The 26,583-nt window shown below is 45.8% G+C and overlaps 2 protein-coding genes across 2 annotated transcripts in view; both read left to right on the forward strand.

Moving 5' to 3' along the window:
* LOC120986334 (chromaffin granule amine transporter-like) overlaps positions 1-23,274 on the forward strand; it is a 309,248-nt gene extending 285,974 nt beyond the window's left edge. The window contains exon 15 of the mRNA XM_040414857.1: positions 23,044-23,274. Within this exon, the coding sequence (XP_040270791.1) occupies positions 23,044-23,181 (138 nt within the window). The 3' untranslated portion in view covers positions 23,182-23,274. The remainder of the gene's footprint in view (positions 1-23,043) is intronic.
* LOC120987787 (chromaffin granule amine transporter-like) overlaps positions 1-26,583 on the forward strand; it is a 520,630-nt gene that overhangs the window by 285,905 nt on the left and 208,142 nt on the right. The window lies entirely within an intron of this gene.

A 26,583-nucleotide genomic window follows, 5' to 3' on the forward strand; every position in this document is an offset into this window, starting at 1 on the left:
TGCTTCTGGTTCCTAATCCTGGCTTCGTCTGACTTCCCTGCTGGTTCCTGATCCTGGCTTCGTCTGACTACCCTGCTGGTTCCTGATCCTGGCTTCGTCTGACTACCCCTCCGGTTTCCTGACCTCTGGCTACGCAAAGACTCTGCTTCGGTTTCACCATCCGTTTGGACTTTTGCTTTATAGCTTGATTTGCAATAAAGCCTTCTTATTTTCACTTATCTCTTGTTGTACGTCTGGTTCATGGTTCCATGACACTTTCAGCATGTGTTGACAATTTCATTTAAAGGAGGAGCTTGTAGTTAGTGCGTCCAACTGTTTCTAGGTGGAGGCGCTATATATTCAACCTCCTCCTCAGTATGTGTATGTCATGAGGAAGGATCGCTATTGTCCTTGATCCGAAACATGTAGACTGGAGTGTAACTGGCTTTTAATCTGCACTGAAAAATAAAGGTAACATTTTAATCGAGCTGGACTTTTCTCTCTTCTTTACTTAAGTTACGCTGTGGTTCCCGGCATGGTCCGTGCTCGGTGCAACAGGGTTTGAGCACGCCTATATTTTTTCTTTTTGCCTACCTAAGTCTGCCTTGAGCGCCGAGCTGATCACTCGGTGCTCAACTGGTTGGTCTGTCGATCATGTGACGCTGGTCACGTCACATGACCCTCACTCCCCACTATAAATACAGGCAGCCTGCTAGCCACAGGTTGCCTGTTATTTTCTAGGTTCCTGGCTATTTGTTGGACTACTGAATACTCACCTGATTCCGTTCCCTGACGATCCTTTTGCCTGTTCCTCCTGTACTGCGCATCCGTCCTGGTATTGTGACCTCGGCTCCCACCTGACTACTCTCTTAGGACTCCTCTTGTACTTCTCTACTCTCCTGGTATTTGACCCCGGCTTCTCCTGACCATTCTTTGCTTAACCCTTTGTACTGCGTAGCTCTCTTGGTTCTGACCCGGTCCGTTCATGTTCCGTATTTTGTCTTGTCTGTCTTCCCTGCACGTATCCTAAGTTAGGGACTGTCGTCCAGTTGTCCCCTGTCATCAGGACTCGTAAGGCAAGTAGGCAGGGCCAGGGGTGAGGGTGGAGCGCAGTGGTCACTATCCTTCCACCTGTGTGTGTGTGGACGTGACCGTTACAATATCCTAATGAAGTCCTTAAACCGGCATATCGAGCCGCACTGTCAGCAAAGCGGTCCGATCTCCTGCTACCTAAAGTCAAAAAGGAAGAGACGGAGAAAAAGATACGCCTTATTGCAACTTTTGACGATGCATCAGGACAGATTAGGGACATCCTCCGTAAACATTGGCCCGTCTTAATGATGGACCCTGAAATCAACAAGACCATCTTCAGTTACCCACAGATCACCTTTAGGAGAGGGAGTAGCCTCAGGGATATGTTGGTACATAGCCACTACACCCTGGCCACCCAAACAGTGACATGGTTGGATCGTAAGATCAATCGCTGTTATAGGTGTAGTGGCTGTGTGGCCTGTAAGATTCTACAAAGCAGCAAAACCTTTTTTAGTTCAAACCTACAGAAAACATTTACCATCAAGGATTTCATCAACTGCCGCACACGCAGTGTTATCTATAAGATCACATGCGTGTGGACTCAAATATGTCGAAAAGACCAAAAGAGAGCTGCGTAGGTGTCTCGGGGAACATCTTGGTGATATCACCAATGAACATGATACACCAGTGGCCCGACACGTGAATGACAATCATGGTGGAGACTCGAATTGCATCAGAGCCATAGTTATTGATAAAATCCCACCACCGGTACGTGGGGGGGATTGGGACCGTCTCCTATTGCAGCGGGAAGCACGCTGGATATTCCAACTTGATACGGTATCCCCTAGAGGCCTGAATGAACATCTTCACTTCGGCTGCTTCTTATAACGCCATCTTAGTTGAAGTTTTTGTGCTCTCTAAAAATATAATAAAATAAATCACCTACATATCCCCTTTCTGTGCCTTGTAATATGGCCGAATGGGCTATACCCTATGTAGTACCTACTACCTGCCTTGGGCCACTTTGTTGGCCATTGTCAGGAAATTAAAATATCAAAACCGCAAGAAATATCATTGACTAATTAATATATACCCATATCTGGGTTTTCCGGATGTGCATCTTTTGGACATGTGTCCCGTTGCCCATAGATGCACTCCTATACGGTGCCTATACATCAATATGCCTGTATAAACGGATAGAATGTGTATTTACATCATGTCCGCTCAATGTCCTTTATAGGTCCACAATGTACATCCGGCGTAAAACGCATACATCCATATGGTTCACACTGTGGAATCCTTTTCTTCTTTTTTTCTTTTTGTTACCCATGGCAGCATAAAAAATGATCATGCCTTGTTAAGTAGCAGTGTATCCTAAGTTACTGCATAGTTAGCAAGGGAGAGGCGCCTGTGCAGCGTTTCATCTTCGCTATGACGCAGGCATAAGCATCTCCCCACACAAGCCGGACCTTGGATCCTGGTAATTATTGCACGCATGCGCCGCCTAAACGCTCTGCAGTCACTCACATGCCCATATCGCGTCATCACATCGCGCAATGCGCCTAGCGCGCATGCGCCATGTTTGTATGGCGTGAGGGAATTCATGTGAGGGCAGACGTCATCAGTGGCTGCCGCCATACCAGGCGACGACTGACGTCATTATAGCGCGCGCCGTGCGAATATGCCGACGCAATGCTTTAAAAGAAAGGCGTGCTCCTGTGAACACCAGGTAACATCTATGCCTGCGGCCTCAACCTGCGTACCGCAAGAAGAGAGGGGGCTTTTTTCATCTGTTCCCTTTTCTTTCTTTCTCTTCCCCTGTATGCTGTGCACCTATCTGTGCATCGCATCTCACCTGTGAGCCATTTCTCCTGGTGACTCCTGCATTTGCTGGTGATAACACCATCTCCAGCAAACAACTTATACCTTCTGGCCCAATCTATATTTACTCCCCTGATGAGAGGACTGCTTTTTTCTTTGCCTCAGAAACGTGCATGTAGGGATCTTCTCAGGGCCAAACAGGGACCGCAATTCCAGGGTTAGGTTCCAGACGGGGGCCCAACTAGTGGGACACCCCGTGGTTAGTCTAAAGGGTTATTGTAGGGTCCGAGGGTCAACCAGGGACAGTAAAGAATATCGTCCTGTGATCCCTTTTACAGTGTGCTGACTCTTCAATCACCCAAGCGGACCACCCTGATCAGAAGTATCAACATCAAACGGAGGTGTCCAGAGTATCCATCATCAGTAGGGTAGGACACCTGGTTATCCAACGGTGCCGCCGTGCACCATATGGTTTTGGGTGTGATTGTGTATACCGTGTCGCTTTCACACCCATATCATTATATGTTTTCTGTTGATTTGTTGTGTGTCGTTGTGCATTTTTGTTTGTCTGTGAAATACTTGTCTGCATTATATGTTGTTTGCCATCAGTGTCTGGGGTGTCGACATATATTATTGCTGATACCTCAGCTTCTGTGCGGTTTAGGTACTAGTGCATATCTGCCGTTGCTACCTACAGTGTCCCACATCCCACGAATTAGTGAGGACACAGCTGTTGCCGTTCTCTCACAGCCCCTTTCTATTTTGGGGCAGCGGAAAAACGGTAGTTTATATTCAGCTTCTTTCACGCACATGTGGAATTATTATTGTGCGGCTTAGGTACCAGTACATAACTGTTCTTGCCACCGATAGTGTCCCATATTTGACACACAAGTGAGGACACAACTGTTGCTGTTACCGTTTCCCCCTCAGCTCTTTTTTATCTTGGGGAAAGCGGTATTGTGTATCCAGCTTTTCCACGCACATATGGTGCCGGCATTTACTAACTATTGCCGCCCCGTTCAATTGACTGGGTATTAGTGCATACCAGCACTTGTTACCTTTCGTGTCCGACACTATTTGATTAAGTGTGGACACATTTGCTGCCGTTTTCATCAAGCACCCCCTTTTTGATTGTGGGGCTTTGGAAACTGTATTGTGTATTTAGTTTGTGTTATTTTGAGGGATATATCCCACCTATTTTATATTAAAAAGTAAAAGTTAAGTATTAAACAATCCAGATCACTTATTACCGACTTCTAGTATTATACTTTGCAATGCAAGAGCATTGCAAAGTATAGTACAACCATCAGCCCCACTGGATCTTCAAGATCCAAGAGGGAACTGATAAAAAAAAAGTGAAAATAATAAAAGTAAAAATAAATAAATAAATAAAAATGTAAATAAAAAAAAAAAAATTCCTTTTCCTATAAAATTTTTTAAAAAACAAAACAAAAACCACACATATTAGCCATTTTTGTCACCTTACATCACAAAAATTGCAACACTAAGCGATCAAAAAGGCGTACACACCCCAAAATAGTACCAATCCAACCATTATTTCATCCCGCAAAAAATTTAAGACAATCGCCCAAAAAATAAAAAAGCTATGGCTCTCAGACTATGGAGACACTAAAAACATAATTTTTTGGGTTTCAGAAATGCTATTATTGTGTAAAACTTAAATAAATAAGAAAAAGTATACATATTGGGTATTGCCACGTCCGTAACGATCTGCTCTATAAAACTATCACATGACCTAACCCCTCAGATGAATGCTGTAAAAAAAAAAAAAAAAAAAAAACTGTTCCAAAACAATCACCTTGCCTCATAAAGTTTAATAATGAATGATCAAAAAATCATATGTACCCAAAAATGGTACCAATAAAAACCTCAACTCTTTCTGCAAAAAACGAGCCCCTGCACAAGACGATCCGTAGAAAAATAAAAAACATATGACGTTCAGAAAATAGACACACAAAAACATAATTTCTTTTTCAAAAATGCCTTATTATGTAAAACTGAAACAAACAAACAAAAAAAGTAGACATATTTGATATCACTGCATCCGTAACAACCTGCTCTATAAAAATAGCACATGATCTACCCTGTCGGATGAATCTTGCAAAAAATTAAAGATGCCAAAACAGCAATTTTTTTGTTACCTTGCCTCACAAAAAACGTAATATAGACTAATTAAAAATTATATGTACCCCAAAATAGTACCAATAAAACTGTCACCTTATCCCCTATTTTCCAAAATAGGGTCACTGTTTGGGAGTTTCTACTGTAGGGGTGCATCAGGGGGGCTTTAAATGGGATATGGCATCTAAAACCAGTCCAGCAAAATCTGCCTTCCAAAAACCATGTGGAGTTCTTTTTCCTTCTGCGCCCTGCAGTGTGCCCGTACATCAGTTTACGACCACATGTGGGGCGTTTCTGTAAACCGTAGAATCAGGGTAATAAATATTGAGTTTTGTTTGGCTGTTAACCCTCAATGTGTTAAAGAAAAAAATTTAATAAAATGGAAAATCGGCCAAAAAAGTGAAATTTCGAAATTTCATCTCCATTTTCTTTTAATTCTTGTGGAACACCTAAAGGGTTAACAAAGTTTGTAAAAATCAGTTTTGAGTAACTTGAGGGGTGTAGTTTCTACAATGGGGTCATTTATGGGGGGTATCCCCTATGTAAGCTTCACAAAGTGACTTCAGACCTGAACTGGTCCTTAAAAAGTGGGTTTTAGAAATTTTCTTAAAAATTGTAAGAATTGCTTCTAAACTTCTAAGCCTTCTAACGCCCTTTGAAAAAAAAAAATGACATTTCCAAAATGATGCCAACATAAAGTAGACATAAGGGGAATGTTAAGTCATAAATATTTTATGAGGTATCACTTTCTGTTTTAGAAGCAGAGAAATTGAAATTTAGAAAATTGAGAATTTTTTAATTTTTTTGGTAAATTTGGGATTTTTTCATAAATAAAGGTGAAATATATGAAGTACAATGTGTCACGAGAAAACAATCTCAGAATGGCTTGGATAAGTAAAAGCGTTCCAAAGTTATTACCACATAAAGTGATGCATGTCAGATTTGTAAATTTTGACCTGGACACTGAGGCATTAATGACCTTTGGTCATGAAAGGGTTAACGACTAGAGCTAGGTTACTATGATGCAGTAGCAATGCAGCTACTGCATGCGGGTAAAACCACACCAACCCAGGGTGGCCGATGGCATGCAGCATCTGAGATGTGTATTATGATGTTCTAGTGCAGTGTTTCTCAACCTTTTCAAACCAAATACCCCCTAGTGACAAGAAGTTCCAACCGAGTACCCACAAAAAAGTGAGCAGTGATAAATATGACAGATTTGACACAAGGAATAGTGCAGCGCTAATCTCTCTTTCAAAATTCGGTCATCCACAATAGGACACATGATGGATGACTATAAATTTTTAAATTGCATGTACAATTTGCGCTTCCAAACATACAGGAGAGTTCAGCACCACATACCTATTACATCCAGTGATGTCTGCTCTGATATACAGGACCAGACCACCATGATAAATTCTTTGAACCATGTGTCACCTCTGCAAAGGTTGTCACACAGGCATCTTGAGTTCCTCACTTTTCCATCATCCTCCCTACCTTCTCAAAACCCCACCCTGCCACCCCAATACTGTGCCTGCTGTGCCTACTGAACAAAATACTATAATGCAAAAACAGATAGTGTACCTGAAGATAATAGTACCACAAAGTGCCCCCATTAATAATTATTACTACATAGTGCCATCAAAACATTTGTACCCACCAATATTGCCCTTGACTGTAATAGTTCCCCAAACATAGTGTCCCCACCGTTCTGAGCAAAGCAGTTGAGTTGAATGTGGAGTGGCCTTAGCAACCAGCAATGAAACATTGCTGGATGTTTAGCTTAGGCCTCTTTCACACTTGCGTTGTTGGGATCTGGCATGCACTTCCGTTGCCGGAGGTGCCCGCCGGATCCGGAAAAATGCAAGTGTACTGAAAGCATTTGAAGACGGAACCGTCTTCCAAATGCTTTCAGTGTTACTATGGCACCCAGGACGCTATTAAAGTCCTGGTTGCCATAGTAGGAGCGGGGAGCAGGGGAGCGGTATACTTACAGTCCGTGCGGCTCCCGGGGCGCTCCAGAATGACGTCAGAGCGCCCCATGCGCATGGATGACGTGATCCATGCGATCACATGATCCATGCACTTGGGGCGCCCTGACGTCACTCTGGAGCGCCCGGGGAGCCGCACGGACGGTAAGTATGCTGCTCCCCGCTACACTTTACCATGGCTGTCAGGACTTTAGCGTCCCGGCAGCCATGGTAACCACTCTGAAAAAGCTAAATGTCGGCTCCGGCAATGCGCCGAAACGACGTTTAGCTTAAGGCCGGATCCGGATCAATTCCTTCCAATGGGCATTAATTCCGCATCCGGCCTTGCGGCAAGTGTTCCGGATTTTTGGCCGGAGCAAAAAGCGCAGCATGCTGCGGTATTTTCTCCGGCCAACAAACGTTCCGTTCCGGAACTGAAGACATCCTGATGCATCCTGAACGGATTTCTCTCCATTCAGAATGCATTAGGATAATCCTGATCAGGATTCTTCCGGCATAGAGCACCGACGACGGAACTCTATGCCGGAAGACAATAACGCAAGTGTGAAAGAGCCCTAATACTGTGTAGCCCCTAACCCTACGGCACCTCAACCACATACACATACCGCAGGTTGAGAAACAATGTTATAGAGCATCTGACATGTATTATGAGGTTCTGCAGCAGTTGAAGAGTGTATTATGCTGTTCTACTACAGCTGAGGTGTGCACAAGAAGTTTCTGCAACAGTTGTGGTGTGTATGATGATGTTAATCTGCAGATAAGGTGTGTATTTTGAGTTTCTGCATTCTTCTTAAAATATTCTTTCTAGGCTTATTTTATAAAAATGTAAAAAAGATCAGGGAGACCTCAATGGGTTTCATTTTTGGGTAAAGGGAAGTGAGTAACTAGTTTTAAAAAAAAATGGTATTTGGGGACAGAATTGACAGTATCCTTAGTCATGTAGCCATTTTCCTCATGCCTGTGCTCATGGGAAAATTATTTTCTGTCTATATGGCTTCTGCCCCATGCTGGCACACATCATCTCTCAACCTGCTACTAGAGATGAGCGAATCGAATCAGATGAAGTGGAATTCGATCCGAATTTCAGGAAAACTTTAATTCGCAACGAATGCGAATTTGCTCGCGCTTCGGGGTAACAAATCGCAATTTTTCCTAAAATGGCGACTACACGTGTGAGGACTGAGAACATGGGGCAAGGAACTCTGGGAAGGCGGGATCACCCAGATTGACATGCATGCATGCAGCCAATCAGCAGCCAGCCAGCCCTGTGATGCCACAGACCTATAAATACTGCAGCCATTTTTTGATTCTGCCATTTTCCAGCATGCTGAGTGCAGGGACAAATGTGAGAAGGCGCTAGGGACAGCAATAGGAAAAACCTCATTGCGAACAAAGAAACTGAAAAGATTTATAAGTGCAGGGAAAGGATAGGGGGCGGAATTAATTTACAGCATCTTAGTGCAAGGAGAGACGTCAGAAGGCGCTAGGGACAGTGCTAGAAAAGCGATTTACAAGTGCAGGCAAAGATTATTTGGGGATCCAAATAGCCATTATACAGCTCTGTCATTCCAGCAATTTGTTCTTGGGGTGCAAGTGCTATGATAAAAAGTCTTTAGTGGCTTCTATCTGTGAAAAAAGAAAATTATATTCTCAGTTCACTTCTGCAGTTATATATGTTGAAATCGTACAGAAAGAAAAAAATATACGCACTTCACTGGTGCAGTTATTTGTGGCAAAAGCGTTTAGTGGCCTATTTCAGTACAGAAAGAAAAATATATATGCACTTCACTGGTGCATTTATTTCTGCTGAAAGCGTTTAGTGGCCTATTTCAGTACAAAAATAAAAATATATTCTCAGTTCACTTCTGCAGTTTTATGCGTTGAAAGCATTTAGTGGCTTATTTCAGTACAAAAAGAAAAATATGCACGCACTTCACTGGTGCAGTTATTTCTGCTAAAAGCATTTATTGGCCTATTTCAGTACAAACAAATATATATTCTCAGTTCACTTCTGCAGTTATATGTGTTGAAAGCGTTTAGTGGCCTATTTCAGTACAGAAAGAAAAAAATATATGCACTTCACTGGTGCAGTTATTTGCGGCAAAAGCGTTTACTGGCTTATTTTAGTACAGAAAGAAAAATATATATGCACTTCACTGGTGCAGTTATTTCTGCTAAGAGAGTTTAGTGGCCTATTTCAGTACAAAAATAAAAATATATTCTCAGTTCACTTCTGCAGTTATATGCATTGAAAGCATTTAGTGGCTTATTTTAGTACAAAAAGAAAAATATGCACGCACTTCACTGGTGCAGTTATTTCTGCTAAAAGCATTTATTGGCCTATTTCAGTACAAACAAATATATATTCTCAGTTCACTTCTGCAGTTACATGTGTTAAAAAGCGTTTAGTGGCCTATTTCAGTACAGAAAGAAAAAAATATACGCACTTTACTGGTGCAGTTATTTGTGGCAAAAGCGTTTACTGGCTTATTTCAGTACAGAAAGAAAAATATATATGCACTTCACTGGTGCAGTTATTTCTGTTAAAAGCGTTTAGTGACATATTTCATTACAAAGATATATATATATTTTTTTTTTCGCTTTTAGGGGTGTTTTAATTTGCTTTTAATTTATTTAGTTCAGGTAAAAGTATGTCAGACAGAGAAGTGCCAGGCCATGCACAGAGGAGTGGCAGAGGGTTAAATGTTTCTAGCACAGGCAGAAGTCGCAGCAGAGTAAGGGGGCATGGCAGGAGTTGCCGCAGCGAGAGGCCTGAGCTCCCTGTGTCATAAAGCGGTCGTGTCTTGACCAGCAACCCAGCGGTTCTTGATTGGTTAACTCGTTCATCCACTTCATCCCAAGTGACATCAGACACCCCCAGCCAACAGTCGGTGGGTTCGTCAGACACAACCCTTAGTTAATAGTGGCAATAAGGAGAGAAAGGCGCTCATAGGGTGAGTATGTCTAGTGAACATTAAATCCGCAGATAGTGAAAAATGGTTTGCTCACCTATTTAGGTTGCACCAAATTGGGCACAACCACAGTGAAGACCAAAGTCAACGTCCTCCACGTGCCGGGCGATCAGCGGTCATGTCAGCTACTCAGCTGACTTTATTCCAGACTTGATAAAGCGTTGTCATACAATAAATTGAAATTTGTTCATCAACTAGTTGCGAAAGTGCGCCCCTTGTTGTCCATACGCTTGGCTTCTATGGTCCGGCGTTCTCTTACTTCTACAACCCTTAGTTGGCATGGCCCGGGATCAGGCCCTGTGCCCTTACCTGTCCTCAACCTGCCTATGTCCTTTTCTGTTCCCTCACCCAGAAGTATTATATGCTGTGGGCTTGGCTCCACATTTCAGCGAGGACGAGCTACTAGAGGATAATCAGCAGCTAGTGGCCAGCCAAGATGTGGAGTAGACATCCGCCGCTTCTTCCGCTAGGCGGGCAAGTAGTGATGAGGAGAGTGGAGTGGGAGGTGGTGTTGCGAGTGGTCAGGTTTCTGACCTAGAGACCATTGAGGAGGACATCAGTAACGTGCAGACAGTACTCGATGATGATGAAGCTGATTGCACTTGGGAGCCGGGTGCAGAAGGAGCTTCACCATCATCAGGAGAAGAGAAGCCAGCAAGTTGATAGAGTGGCCAGGAGTCAGCAGGGTGACAGCAGTGGGAGGTCGGTAGCCAAATGTGCCCGGTGTAGACCACCATCTCCGCAGCAGCCTACCTGCCCGGGAAATAGTGGTGCAGGGGTTCACGGAGGCAGCGGCAGTAGCAGTCAGTCAGTGCGTACTGTTGGGGGGAAAATCACCTACTCGGCGGTGTGGCAGTTTTTTGTTAAGCCGCCGGAGAAGGTGAACGTGGCCATATGTAGTGTATGTGGGCAGAAGGTGAAGCGTGGCCAGGGTGCCAATGTTGGCCCACTACGGCCCTGCGTCAACATATGCAGCGTCGCCATACAGTGGCCTGGGAGAACCGTGGTTCCGATCTGGTGTCCAGCCTGCCGCAGCAACCGCTGCATCACCCAGTGGCATGCACCCGGTTTCAGACAGTCAAGGCTCCACCACCTCAGCCGAAGGAAGCTGTCATTCCCATCTTCTGCTGGTCCAGATGCTCCTGCTCCTCCTCCTCCTACTCCTCGTCAGTCATTCCGTCAGCAATCGATCACCGAAGCGATTGCCAAGAGACAGCAGTTTGCGTGCACGCATTCAACGGTGCAGAAGCTGAACGTGCTCCTGTCTAAGTTGCTGGTGCTGCAGTCCCTCTCTTTCCAAGTGCTGGACTCTGCACCTTTCAGAGAACTGATGGCTTGTGCCGAGCCGAGGTGGAGAGTCCCAAGCCATTATTTCCTTGCCAAAAAGGCAGTACCAGCCTGGCACAAATATGTAGAAAAGAAGGTGGGCCGGTCCTTGAGCCTGTCGGTGTCTGCCAAAGTGCACGGCAGCGCCGACGTGTGGAGCTGTAACTACTGTCAGGGACAGTACATGTCCTTTATGGCCCACTAGGTGAATGTGGTTCCTGCACAGCCACACCAGCAACTTGGCCAGGTCAAGCCGCTTCCGCCTCCACGTTGTCACGCCGTTGGTCCTGCGACAATGTCTGCCTCTGCCTCCTCATCCTCCACCATGTCCTCAGCCTCCACTGCACAGTGCCCCTCCAGCATACCACATGTGCAGGGCACGGCCATGTCACGCTATTCTGCAACTTGTTTCCCTGGGTGAACGGAGTCACACTGCTCAGTGTCCTTCGTCAAGAAATCGAATCCTGGCTTTCTCCCCGACAACTCAAAATCGGAACAATGGTGACCGCCAACGGGAAGAACATTGTGTCGGAGCTGTGTCAAGGAGGGCTGAGCTATGCGCCCTGCATGGCACATGTGTTCAATCTGGTTGTCAAGCGGTTCCTGAAGTCTTCCACCCATCTGCAAGACATCCTAAAAATGGGCAGGAAACTTTGCATGCACTTCAGCCACTCGTACACCACAAAGCACACCCTCCTTGAGCTGCAGCGGCATAACAGCATCCCCCAACATAGGCTGATATGCAACATTTCCACCTGTTAGAATTCCACACTCCATATGTTCGACCGACTATACGAACAAAGAAAGGCCATCAACGATTTCTTGATGATGCAAGCGGATAGGAGTACTACCCTGTGTAACATTGATGTTAGCCAGTGGCAGCTAATGCGTGTTACCTGCCATTTGCTCCGGCCAATTGAGGATGTCACGTTATTTTTCAGTCGCCAGGACTACTGGATGAACAACGTCATTCCACTTCTTAATGTTCTGGAACAGATCGTGGTAACAATGGCTGGTCAGGGGACTGGAGACGTGGTGCCTAGATCTCACGGCCACATGAGCCCCATGGGAGCTGAACTGGCAGAGGCGGAGAAGGAGGAGGGGGAGGAGGTCATTGGAGCACAGGCAATATGTAGCGAAATGGGTGGTTTTTCTACTCAGTTGACAGGAGAGGAGGAGCCGGAGCAGCCAGAGGAGCTACAGGGTGATCAGGAAGATGAGACAGATGACCCAGATACACCATGGCAGTATGCAGTGGAGATGGAGGCAGGGAGTCCCTCCGAGTCACTTGCACAAATGGCCCAATGCATGCTCATTTGCTTGCATAGTGACAGCCGAATTGTCACCATTCGGCAGAGGGGTGACTTCTTGCTCTCCAACTTGTTAGACCCTCGCTACCGGTCCAGAATGGGGGCCTTTTTTACACCCACTGAGAGGGAGGACAAACTACTACAGAGACACCCTATGTAGTCAGTTGGCTGCTGCCTATCTGCGCTATCGTCCATCCTCTTGCAGGTCTGACCGGGGGGGCCCTCTGCATTCACATTCCACTACCATGGCTGCTGGGGAGGGGTGGGGTGGCAGGAGCAGTACCAGCTCCATCAGCAGCAGCCTTAGTCTACAGTCGCTGATGAGTAGCTTTCTTCACCCACATAGTGAGGAAACTAGTTACCAGCAGCAGCAGGTAGACCTGGAGCAGGACCTGAACCAGCAGGTGGTAGCAATTTGGACAGCACCCTGCCAACCCACATTGAATATCCGCTGGACTACTGGGCAGCCAAACTGGATTTGTGGCTGCAACCAGCAGAGTTTGCCCTGGAAAAGCTGTCCTGCCCGGCCAGTAGTGTGGCATCAGAGCAGGTGTTTAGTGTGGCAGGCCATAGTTACCCCAAGGAGAACTCGCCTGTCCACCCAAAATGTAGAAAGACTGACCTTTCTCTAGATGAACCAGGAGTGAATCAGACTGGATTTTCAACCAACAATTCCTGATGCATGGGACTAGATCATCCATGTTGCCACACCAACAGTTTGATAAAAGAGAACGGTTTCTTCTGGCTACCTGCCTCAGCTACTACTCCGATGCTGCCACCCGCCTGATGCCACACATCTGATGCCAAGTGCTCCTTCTTTCACCCACCTTCGTCAGTGGGTACTGGGATTACCACCCACCGCCCCACTCTGTCACCGAGTCACTTTGTGGTCTCCTGATGCAGCTGCTGCCATCTCCACACTATGTCACCTTGCCACTGTGTGGTATCCTGATGATGCTGCTGCTACTGCCATCTCCACACTATGCCACCTTGTCACTCTATGGTATCCTTCTGCTGCTGCTGCCTTATCCACACTATTTTACCTTGCCACTCTGTGGTATCCTTATGCTGCTGCCATCTCCACACTATGTCACCTTGCCACTCTGTGGTATCCTGATGCTGCTGCTGACATCTCCACACTATGTCACCTTGCCACTCTGTGGTCTCCTGATACTGCTGCTAATGCCATCTCCACACTCACTCTGTGGTATCCTGATGCTGTTGCTGCTACTGCCATCTCCACACTATGTCACCTTGCCTCTCTGTGGTATCCTTATGCTGCTGCCATATCCACAGTATGTCACCTTGCCACTCTGTGGCATCCTGATACTGCTGCCGCCATCTCCACACTATGTCACCTTACCACTTTGTGGTATCCTGATGCTGCTGCTACGGCCATCTCCACACTATGTCACCTTGCCACTCTGTGGTATCCTGCTGCTTCCATTTCCACACTATGTCACCTTGCCACTGTGTGGTATGCTGATGCTGCTGATGCTGCCATCTCCACACTATGTCACCTTGCCACTGTGTGTTATCCTGATGCGGCTGCTGCTACTGCTATCTCCACACTATGTCACCTTGCCACTCTGTGGCCTCCTCCTGATGCTGCTGCTGCCACCGCCACCTCCACACTCTGTCATTGGGCCACTCTGTGGTCTCCTCATACTGCTGCCAACTCCAGACTCTGTCATTGTGCCACTCGGTGGCCTCCTCCTGATGCTGCCAACTACAGACTTGGTCATTGTGCACTTGATGGCCTCTTCATACTGCTGCCAACTCCAGACTCTGTCATTGTGCCACTCGGTGGCCTCCTCCTGATGCTGCTTCCGCCACCTCCACACTCTGTCATTGGGCCACTCTGTGCTCTCCTCATACTGCTCCCAACTCTAGACTCTGTCATTGTGTCACTCTGTGGTCTCCTCCTGATGCTGCCAACTCCAGACTTGGTCATTGTGTCTCTCGGTGGCCTCCTCATACTGCTACAAACTCCAGACTTGGTCATTGTGCACTCGGTGGCCATCTCATACTGCTGCCAACTCCACAATCTCTCGTCATCGTGCTACTCTGTGGCCTCCTCATGCTGCCGCCACCTCCACTATCTTTCGTCGTCGTGCCAGTCTGTGGCCTCCTGATGCTTCTGCCACCTCCAGACTGTCATTGGTCATTTCAACTCACCACTATGTCATAGGTCCATTCTGTGGACTTCTCATGCTGTTCCCACCCTCCCCACTTCATGACTGGTCCACTATTTTGGCTTTCGGCCTGGCTGACATCATCATTTATTTGACCTTTCTTCTGATCTGTCAGAAGGAAGAAAAAATGAGACGCACAACGGATCCTGTCTGTGTAGCAGCTGTATGGCCTGTATGGTCCCATCAGAATTGGCTTATGATTTGGTAGCCAAAAGCAGGAGTGGGTACAAAACACACAAGACATGCAAATATTACATTCACAGGTCATCTCTGTTTTAGATCCACTCCTGTTTTTTTTGGCATTAGCAATACTGATGGATTATTGAGCAACTGCTGACTGAGTGAAGGCGGATGCTCCACAGACCGGATCCGTTTTTTGTGTGTTATTGTTCTGACGGGAAAGGGAAAATTAATCAGTGACGTCAACATAAACTTACGGCTGGCACCCTCTCCACTCTGTCTGAGGGGCTCTACTTGTATACTCGTTTAATAGAACAGGTTCTGTAGACATCTATGTGGAATCAGCTGGCGACAGTGTAAAAGAAGTGCGCTTCTTCTTGGCGCTAGCATCGACCTATAAGGCTGAGTTCATACTTGAGTTATTTGGTCAGTTTTGGCCCCGTGACTGCCCAAATAAGTGAGGTGTGCAGTGATTCTAAGAGCGACTCTTGTCATCTGCATGTCATACGGACTCACAGTATTATTTTACTACCAAAGCAGACTCCCTATGCATGTTACTGCAAGGCACAGTGTTTTACACCACTATAAAGGCTCTCTATAGCCAGGAAAATAGCCGTTTAACGTAATTCGCCCCAAATATATTCGTATCGAACCAAATTTTTCCCGAAAAATTTGGCGAACCGGCGAATCAAATTTTAGAAAAATTCGCTCATTTCTACCTGCCACCACTGCCCCAACGACCCTTATAAATGAACTGCATGACTGCATTGTAAGTAATGTTTGTGCTAAAGTACTAAGTCCAAGTTTACACATTGCACCCACATCACGGCCTCTGTAGATTTTTATGTTACAGTTTTTTTTTGTAATTGCGGCTAAACACAGTGGATGCTGCAATTACGGAAGACAATGGCTAAAACTATTTTTGGTGCGAAAACACAGCAAAAACTGCTATGTGGCCATGATACAATATGTTAACTTGGCTTTGCAGTCAGCTGCATTTGCTGATGGTTCTCACAGCTCAGTGCAAACACAGAACATAGCTGAGAGCGAGGTACAGTAAGTACTACAGAGTAAGTGAAGATAGAGGTGAAAATTATATCCAGAGAGGGAGGAGTTGGGAAAATATAGGTAATGGGGGAGAGGAAGGATATATGACACCTTGGGTGTAAGGAGAGGAAGGAGAGATGTGGAGGGGGGAAGTGATACAGTACCTTGGGGAAAGAGAAGGACATAATACCTGAGATGAAAGCATTGTGGCTGAGGAATGATATCTCAAAGGTGGGAGCAGGAGAGTAGTTATAGGGGGGTGTATGGGTAATTAGGGCCTTGGAGCTTTAAGTTATGTATCTGGGTGGGAGATAATACCTGGTGGGGAAGGGGGGATGACAATATGATCTTCGACTAAAAAGAGAAGAAGCAACAATTTGGGGAGAACTGTTGTAGATTACCAGTAGGTGACCCTGAGGAGGAGAAAAAGGATCCTTAGATGATCATGAAGAGAAGAGACTGTTTGAAATTGATAGAAAGAAGTAGGAAACTGGGGGAAGAGACTACAACTGCAGGATTAGACACTGTTGGACTTGTTTGTAATGTGTTACCATGGAGACACATACATCTGTAGATGAAAAAATAGAAAATGGGTAGATTTTTTTATTGATTAAGAAAGTGGGTTTGATGGCTCCTTTAATTTTCTTCCATTTGTATTGGTTATGCAGGAGATGGTGGGTTGTAAAGAAATCCTGCACAGAGCACCAGCTAACCAAAGGCTGGCTCTGTGTGGTGGGTGGACGGATAGCTGCATCACACCCTGACACGATAGCAGTAGCTGCTCTCATCTGCCTTTTATAGAAATTGATAAACTACACACAGGATTTTGCACAAACTTGATTTGGATTTACACAACGTTTCCGATCATTACTTTCTAATCACTGGTAAACCTGACTGATGAATTGAAATGTGCCGGAGGTAGCACCTAGACCTTTAGATTTTGTCGCAATTTATCATTTGTGTGGCAAAAATTCTGGAAAAAAATGTTCTATTCCCATATGCCACGCCCTGGAGAACCACACCCTCTACAAGCCACACCCTTGGCAATCTACAACAGTCGGTTGCAGTGTCACTAGGTAGAAAGCACTTTCAAATGTTGGCAACTATGAAAATGGTGCTCTAAATCTGGTCATATGCCTTCCATATGGTAGTTGTCATCCAAAAGCTCACTTAGCCACCAGTTACACCTCCCGACTCAAACATACACATGCACTCCTGGTTCAGTAGAGCATGTATGCATTCTCAATGGAGTAAGCGGAGTAATTCGCTGTCAGACTCTGTGTCACTACCAGAGCTTTGGGACGTTCTCACAGCTCTGTTTCTCCACCCCTGTGATGATGTCACTACTAGAGCTGGGAGGAGTTCTCACTACTCTGTTTACTTTTGGTTTCTTTCACCACAGCTGTTCTTCATGTGTCTGATTTCCCTCCCTTTATATCACCCCTCCTCCTATGATAGGATGTGGATTATAGTTCTCACTTCAGTTGTAGCTCTTGCTTTAGTTTCTTCACTTGTAGCTATCAGTTCACTGGACCTGTGTTCTGCTGCAGCTAGCACTCCGGATATTGCCAGCCTGTCCTTGGATCCGTCTTCTCTGCGGCTGCAACACCGTCAGCTAAGTGTGCAGACATTGTTGTGTTCCTGTTTATTTTCTGACTGGATCTGAGGTGGCCACGGTTCCCTCCATATACTGAGTAGGGCACTGGTGGCCGTGCCCCTTCCACTATTGTAGGGGTTACAGTGGTCATTAGTCTTAGGCACGTGGGCATGCCTCGTTCCGCCATTTGGATCCGGGCATGTGCTTTAGCAGAATAGGGAGAGCGTTGAGGGTCGGACAGGGGTCACCCGTTATCCTCCCTAGTTCTGGGTCCAGTCAGTAGCTCTGTACTGTGTATTACTATTGTTGCTCACATACAGCCGTGACATTATAATCCACCAAAACCGTCCTTTTTTGACATGGATCCGCTTTCTGACCTGGTTGACCGCATGCAGGGTCTTTCTTTGGAGGTAGCGGATCTCCGTCAATCTATGACTCAGCTTCAAGCATTGGGCCCTGCTCCGGCTCATGGAGTCTGTTGCGAGCCAAAGGTCTCACTTCCGGAGACGTTCTCCGGGGGCAGTGAGAATTTTGTTCGTTTCAGAGAGGCATGCAAACTCCATTTTTGCTTGTGTCCTCACTCTTCTGGTAATCAGGAGCAGAGGGTGAGGATTGTCATTTCCCTGCTCAGGGGTAATGCTCAGACTTGGGCTTTTTCGCTGCCATCAGGGGATCCCTCCCTTCGATCCGTGGAGGGATTTTTTGTGGCCCTGGGGCAGATTTATGATGACCCGGATCGTGTTGCTCTGGCCGAATCTAACCTACGTGTTTTATGCCAGAACAAACGGTCTGCGGAGCTTTATTGTTCTGAATTTCGGAGATGGGCAGCTGATTCGGGTTGGAATGATGCTGCACTCCGGAGTCAGTTCTGTCATGGTCTCTCGGAGAGATTAAAAGATGCGTTTGCTTTCCATGAGAGACCAACGTCCTTAGAGTCTGCCATGTCATTGGCGGTACGCCTTGACAGGCGTCTAAGAGAAAGAAACGAGACCTCTCTGTCCAGCCATTGTCAGTCTAGGGGCAGTGGTGCGGACTCATTCAGTGTGCAGGGGCCTCATCCTGTCTCGCTCCCCTCTGAGGAGGAGCCCATGCAGCTAGCTCGACTTGCCCCTGATAAAAGAGGATTTAGTCCTCAGAGTATGGTCTGTTTTTGTTGTGGGGGCATAGGTCATTTGGCAAATGTTTGTCCGTCTAGGAGATTTTTGAACCGTACTAAGAGCGATAATAAGAGAAAAATCTCAAAAGGTAAATCATCAGGTTCTGCTTCATCTGCTACTTTGGGCAAAGTTGATGTAGGATTTGATGCTTTTCCTCTGACCTGCAGTTCCCGTTTTCTCCTGTCTGCCAGGGTGGCGCTAGAGAGCAAAGTCATTTCTTGTGAGATTTTTGTCGATAGTGGAGCGGCCGTCAATCTTATTGACACTCAATTTGTAGCCATGCATGGTTTTCAGGTTTGCACATTAGATAAAGATATACCTGTTTTTGCTATTGACTCTGCTCCACTCTCACAGAGATCTCTGAAGGGCATTGTTCACAATATCCGGCTAGCTGTAGGTGACACTCATGTGGAGGATATATCTTGTTTTGTCCTTAACGGATTGCCCTCTCCTCTAGTTTTGGGGTTACCCTGGCTCACTAGACATAACCCCACTATTGATTGGCAAGGAAGGCAAATAAATGAGTGGAGTGATTTTTGTAGAGAGAATTGTCTCACAGCGACTTTTGCAGAGGTGTCTACTAAAACGGTGCCATCATTTCTCTCTGATTTCTCGGACGTGTTTTCCGAGAGCGGTGTTCAGAAGCTACCTCCTCACCGGGAGTTTGACTGTCCCATTAACCTCATTCCCGGCGCCAAGCTGCCAAAAGCACGCCTCTACAATCTCTCACAACCCGAAAGAATCGCTATGCGAACTTACATCTCCGAGAGTCTCGAAAAGGGGCATATTCGTCCCTCAAAGTCACCTGTGGCCGCGGTTTTTTTTTTTGTTAAAAAGAAAGATGGCTCTCTGAGACCTTGCCTAGATTTTAGGGAGCTGAACCGTATCACGATTCGCGATCCCTATCCCCTTCCTCTGATCCCGGACCTCTTCAATCAAATTGTTGGGGCCAAGGTGTTTTCCAAATTGGATTTGAGAGGCGCGTACAACCTGGTCAGGGTCAGAGAGGGGGATGAATGGAAAACGGCCTTTAATACCCCTGACGGGCATTTCGAGAATCTCGTTATGCCTTTCGGCCTGATGAATGCTCCGGCCGTCTTTCAGCATTTTGTTAATAGTATTTTCTATCATTTAATGGGGAAATTTGTATTGGTGTATCTTGATGATATTTTGATTTTTTCCCCTGATGTTCAGACCCATCAGGATCATCTTTTTCAGGTTCTGCAGATTCTGCGGGAAAATAAATTGTACGCCAAGCTGGAGAAATGTCTTTTTATGGTATCGGAAATTCAATTTCTGGGTTTTCTCCTCTCTGCTTCTGGTTTTCGCATGGATCCGGAGAAGGTCCGTGTTGTACTTGAGTGGGAGCTTCCTGAGAATCAGAAGGCATTGATGCGCTTTCTGGGTTTTGCGAACTATTACAGAAAGTTCATTTTGAATTATTCCTCTGTTGTCAAACCCCTCACTGACATGACAAAAAAGGGGGCAGATTTTTCCTCTTGGTCGGAGGAGGCGCTTACAGCCTTTTCTAAGATTAAAGAGAATTTTGCGTCTGCTCCCGTCTTGGTGCATCCCGATGTTTCCTTACCTTTTATTGTTGAGGTGGATGCTTCCGAGGTGGGTGTGGGTGCGGTTTTGTCCCAGGGCCCTTCCCCTGCCAAGTGGCGACCCTGTGCCTTTTTCTCTAAAAAACTCTCCCCGGCAGAGAGAAACTATGATGTGGGAGATAGGGAGTTGTTGGCCATCAAGTTGGCTTTCGAGGAATGGCGCCATTGGTTGGAGGGGGCCAGGCACCCTATCACAGTTTTTACCGACCATAAGAATCTGGCATACTTGGAGTCGGCCAGGCGTATGAATCCGAGACAGGCCAGATGGTCTCTGTTCTTCTCCAGATTCAATTTTGTTGTTACATTCCGACCTGGGATAAAAAATGTGAAGGCTGATGCTCTCTCTCGCTGTTTTCCGGGAGGAGGAAACTCAGAGGACCCGGGTCCCATTTTGGCGGAGGGGGTAGTTGTTTCTGCTCTATATTCCGATTTGGAGGCCGAGGTCCAGGCTGCCCAGACTGAGACACCTGCCCGTTGTCCTTCTGGGAAGTTGTTCGTGCCTCCTGAGCTACGTCACAAACTCTTTAAGGAGCATCATGATACGGTTCTTGCTGGTCACCCCGGGAGTAGAGCCACGGTAGATCTCATTGCTCGGAGATTTTGGTGGCCGGCTCTTCGTAAGTCGGTGGAGGGTTTTGTGGCTGCTTGTGAGACGTGCGCTCGCGCTAAGGTCCCTCGTTCACGGCCTTCAGGTTCCCTTCTCCCGTTACCTATTCCTTCCCGTCCTTGGACACACCTGTCCATGGACTTTATCACGGATCTTCCTCGTTCCTCGGGGAAGTCGGTGATCCTGGTGGTGGTGGACCGTTTTAGCAAGATGGCTCATTTCGTACCTTTCCCTGGTTTACCCAATGCTAAAACGTTGGCGCAAGCTTTTGTCGACCATATTGTTAAATTGCACGGCATTCCCTCTGATATTGTTTCCGATAGAGGCACGCAGTTTGTGTCCAGGTTCTGGAAGGCTTTCTGTTCTCGCCTGGGGGTTCGGCTGTCCTTCTCTTCTGCTTTTCATCCGCAGTCGAATGGTCAGACTGAGCGCCTCAATCAGAATCTGGAGACATATTTGCGCTGTTTTGTGGCAGAGAACCAGGAGGATTGGTGTTCATTTCTCCCTCTTGCTGAGTTTGCTCTGAACAACCGTCGTCAGGAATCTTCTGATAAGTCACCATTCTTTGGTGCATATGGGTTCCATCCGCAGTTTGGGACATTCTCGGGAGGGGCTCTTTCTGGTTTACCTGAGGAGGAGAGATTTTCCTCGTCTTTGTCTACCATTTGGCAAAAGATTCAGAGTAACCTTAAAAAGATGAGTGAGAGGTATAGGCGTGTGGCTGATAAGAGACGTGTGCCTGGTCCGGACCTGAATGTGGGTGATCTGGTGTGGTTGTCTACTAGAAACATTAAGTTGAAGGTTCCCTCCTGGAAATTGGGTCCCAAGTTTATTGGGCCTTATAAAATCTTGTCAGTCATCAATCCTGTTGCCTTCCGTCTTGATCTTCCACGGGTTTGGAAGATACATAATGTATTTCACAGATCTCTCTTAAAACCATATGTCCAGCCCACGGTACCCTCCTCTTTGCCTCCTCCTCCGATTTTGGTTGATGGCAATCTGGAGTTTGAGGTTTCCAGAATTGTGGACTCTCGCATTGTCCGCGGTTCTCTTCAGTACCTCGTTCATTGGAAGGGTTATGGTCCTGAGGAGAGGATGTGGGTTCCGGTGTCGGACATTAAAGCCACTCGCCTCATCAGGGCATTTCATAGGGCTCATCCTGAGAAGGTGGGTCCTGGGTGTCCGGAGTCCACCCGTAGAGGGGGGGGGGGTACTGTCACTACCAGAGCTTTGGGACGTTCTCACAGCTCTGTTTCTCCACCCCTGTGATGATGTCACTACTAGAGCTGGGAGGAGTTATCACTACTCTGTTTACTTTTGGTTTCTTTCACCACAGCTGTTCTTCATGTGTCTGATTTCCCTCCCTTTATATCACTCCTCCTCCTATGATAGGATGTGGATTATAGTTCTCACTTCAGTTGTAGCTCTTGCTTTAGTTTCTTCACTTGTAGCTATCAGTTCACTGGACCTGTGTTCTGCTGCAGCTAGCACTCCGGATATTGCCAGCCTGTCCTTGGATCCGTCTTCTCTGCGGCTGCAACACCGTCAGCTAAGTGTGCAGACATTGTTGTGTTCCTGTTTATTTTCTGACTGGATCTGAGGTGGCCACGGTTCCCTCCATATACTGAGTAGGGCACTGGTGGCCGTGCCCCTTCCACTATTGTAGGGGTTACAGTGGTCATTAGTCTTAGGCACGTGGGCATGCCTCGTTCCGCCATTTGGATCCGGGCATGTGCTTTAGCAGAATAGGGAGAGCGTTGAGGGTCGGACAGGGGTCACCCGTTATCCTCCCTAGTTCTGGGTCCAGTCAGTAGCTCTGTACTGTGTATTACTATTGTTGCTCACATACAGCCGTGACACTCTGACAGTGGCTTATCGCTCATGAAAACAGTGGATGGGTCACATTATCTATCGTTGAGAGTCATTACACCCCGTGTACATAAGATAGTCAATCCCACCACAACTACTGCATTCTCACCCCCAACCCATTAATACAAGGGATGGGGCACACCTCTATCCAGGGTGAATATAGCAGCACCCAGCCTGCCTCTTTAGTAACATAATTTATCTTTTTTTTCAGGCTATCATAAGTCAAAAATGTCCTATGGAAACCTACATAGCCCAGTGCAACACCCCAGATCCAGCGATCTACAGTGACCACAGTAGTGATAAAGACATCAGCACTCCCAATAACAGGACTATGAAGATTCCTCACTGAAATATGTCATATGCAGGAGCCTTCAGACCTTGCCCCTATTTTTGAGAACCTTGGACTGCATCAGCCAAAGAGCACTTTACACCCAGACCTTGTTCAGGAATACAAAAATATGGCTACTTTGGCTAAACTGGCTAAGTTACAATACCACACACAAACTGTGCGTTGATTTTAGAAGAAAGCATTTTTGTAATTGGAGGTATACAGAGGAACGGTTGGGCCTATAATACAGAGGTGCTTCGGAGGTTGAACAGAAACAGAATATATAATCATACCATAGTCAATATCCAACACCATGTGTAATATTAAGAATGATTTTTTATTTTTTTTGTCATTATTAAAATACTGTCTCACATGTTTTTTGTGGTTATTGGTGAAGTGAATAAAAATTTTATTTTGCACAGATGTTGAGATATGTAATGCCATCTCACTTGTTATCTTGAGATTCCTATGGTCACTTTCCACTTGCCCATTATACGGGTGCATTTTGGCATCTATATTAAAGGCACAACACAAGGAACTTCTCTGGGTCAGTTGAACCAAACTTAGATGTGATAGGGTTTGGTGATCCCAAATGTGTGGGTATTGCAATTATAATACAGATGCAAAAATTTGCTTGTATTATGTAATTTGAAAATCCAAATTTAGACTCAAATGATTTCTATGAATTCAGTTTGCAGCTTCCTAATAACTTCAGGTTGTTGTCTAGAAAGAGGTGCTAACGAAAGTGGATGACCATGGAGCAAATGAATGAGTTTTACAGCCTTTATTCTAAAGAACTGTTGACTATGGTTGGTTCTACTGAATCTTTTCTTAGATCATATAATGCTATAGTAAGTTTGGTACAGAGGAATGAATTCCCTGAGATTAATAGTAGTGACGGACGAACATTGGCCGGGACGGTTCGAGAACGCGATCAAATGTTCGCGAACCGCAAGTTCGCGGTGGGCCCTATTCACTTTAATGGCAGGCGAACCTGAAAAGCCTTCGGGTCATTATTGCAGCCACCAAATACTTAGTAGAAGTGCACAAATAGTCCCACAACATGGACAGTGACATACCAGAGGGGGATCAATGACAAAAATTCCAACAAAAAAATATGTATCTTAATCAGGGGACATTTTATGCGTCATAAAGGGAAATTCTCTGAAACGGGCCCTGTTGCAGCCTAGAAAAATGTAATTTTAGGCCATGGGAGTGCGGGCCTTAAAAATTAGGCATTCACCTGACAAAAAAGAAATTCAGATTTATGTGGCTCGAGGTACATTATGCGGTCAATGGATAAAAGTTTTACTGTAGGCCACTGGACTACAGGCCCTAAACATTAGGCATGCACCAGACAGAAAAGATCAAGTGATTATGAAGCCGGAGGTATATTACACGGTCAATGGATATCAATTTTAGTGCAGGCCAGTACAAATACAGGTCAAATACATATGTTTAAAAGAACTAAAAATATAAAATTGGAATAAAAACATGGCTAACAAAATCCCCCCTCTTGAAAAAAAACCCTAATGATAATAGTTGAAATTCAATAACACGTTGTCACTGGTGTTGAATTCCTCCGAGGCCCCAAAAATTATTCATTCACCGTAAAGAAAAGAACAAGTATGTGGCTGAGGTAGATTACACGGTCATTGCATATCAATTTTACAGCAGGATAGTGTACTATAGGCCCCAAAAATTATGCATTCAGCAGAAAGAAAAGAACAAGTAAGTATGTGGCTGGAGGTAGATTACACAGTCATTGGATATCAATTTTACAGCAGGCCAGTGGACTACAGGCCCCACATATTATGCATTCACCGTATAGAAAAGAACAAGTAAGTATGTGGCTGGAGGTAGATTACACGGTCATTGGATATCAATTTTACAGCAGGCCAGTGTACTACAGGCCCCCAAAAATATGCATTCAGCGTACATAAATGAACAAGTAAGTATGTGTTTGGAGGTAGATTACACGGTCATTGGATATCAATTTTACAGCAGGCCAGTGTACTACAGGCCAGAAAAATTATGCATTCAGCGTACATAAAAGAACAAGTAAGTATGTGGAAGAAGTCAATTGATATCAATTTTACTGATCGCCAGTACAAATTCAGGTCAAATACATATGTTTAAAAGAACTAAAAATATAAAATTGGATTAAAAACATGGCTAACGAAATCCCCCCTCTTGACAAAAACCCTAATGATAATAGTTGAAATACGTGGTAGTCACAGGTATTGAATTCCTCTAAGGCCCAAAACATTAGGCATTCAACGGACAGAAAAGGCCTTTTATGCCGATGTATTTAACTAAGACATGGACCATTATTTGTTCTGGGTGGTGGCAGATATTTGTGGGCTGTCATGAGGAAATTCAATTAAACGTGGTTGTAACATGTGTTGAATTCCTCCCCAGATCCATGCCTCATTCATTTTTAGAAATGTGAGGTAGTCCACACTGTAGTGAGCTACACAAGTGCACTTATCGGTAACGATCTCCCCTGCTGCGCTGAACGTCCATTCGGACAGGACACTGGACGAAGGGCAAGCCCACATTTCCATGGCAAATTGTGCCAGCTCTGGCCACAGGTCAAGCCTGCACACCCAATAGTCCAGGGGTTCATCGCTTCTCAGAACGTCCACATTGGCTGTTAACCCGATGTAGTCGGACACCTGTTTGTCTAGACGTTCCCTGAGGCTGGATCCGGAGGACGGCTGTCGATGGTTTGACTGCAAGATTGATCTCATATCTGAAGTTACTAACATATCTTTAAACCGCCCTCTTCTTGCATGTGTGGAAGGATTGGTACCAGCAGCTGTTTCTCTTTGAGTGGAAATTCCTCTGCAAGTGCCCGCAAAAGCAGAATGCAGCAATTCTCGAAACAAGGGCTGGAAGTGGTGCATTCTGACAGCCCTCTGTAATGCTGTTTACATGTCCGCCATTTTGTGTTTGTACCGAGGGTCTAAGTACGTTGCCACTCAGTACTGGTCCTTGCCCTTTATGCTTTTTGTATGTGTGTCCCTCTTCAAACACTGGAGCATGAAGGCCCCCATTTGCACTAAACTGGAAGCTGTAGAGTGGCCTGGCTCCTGCTCATCGTCCAGGATAATGTTGTTCTCGGTCTCCTCCCCCCAGCCACGGACAACACCAGGGATCCCAGAAATGTTTAAAGCATGCTCTTATTGCTCCTCCTCTGCCCTGACACCATCCTCCTCTGACTCCTCTTCAGACTCCTGTTGACTTGTCTCAGACGGAGCAGTCCCCCCCCCCCCCAGGGAATTTATCCAGCATTGCGACTTCCTCATCTTCCTGCTCCTGCTCCTCGATGGCTTGATCAATGACATGACTCAATGCATGCTCCAGAAAGAAGGCGTAAGGTACGATGTCACTAATGGCGCCCTGACAGCGATTGACCAG

The sequence above is a fragment of the Bufo bufo genome, chromosome 1 (assembly GCF_905171765.1).
Source record: "Bufo bufo chromosome 1, aBufBuf1.1, whole genome shotgun sequence".
Taxonomy (NCBI): domain Eukaryota; kingdom Metazoa; phylum Chordata; class Amphibia; order Anura; family Bufonidae; genus Bufo; species Bufo bufo.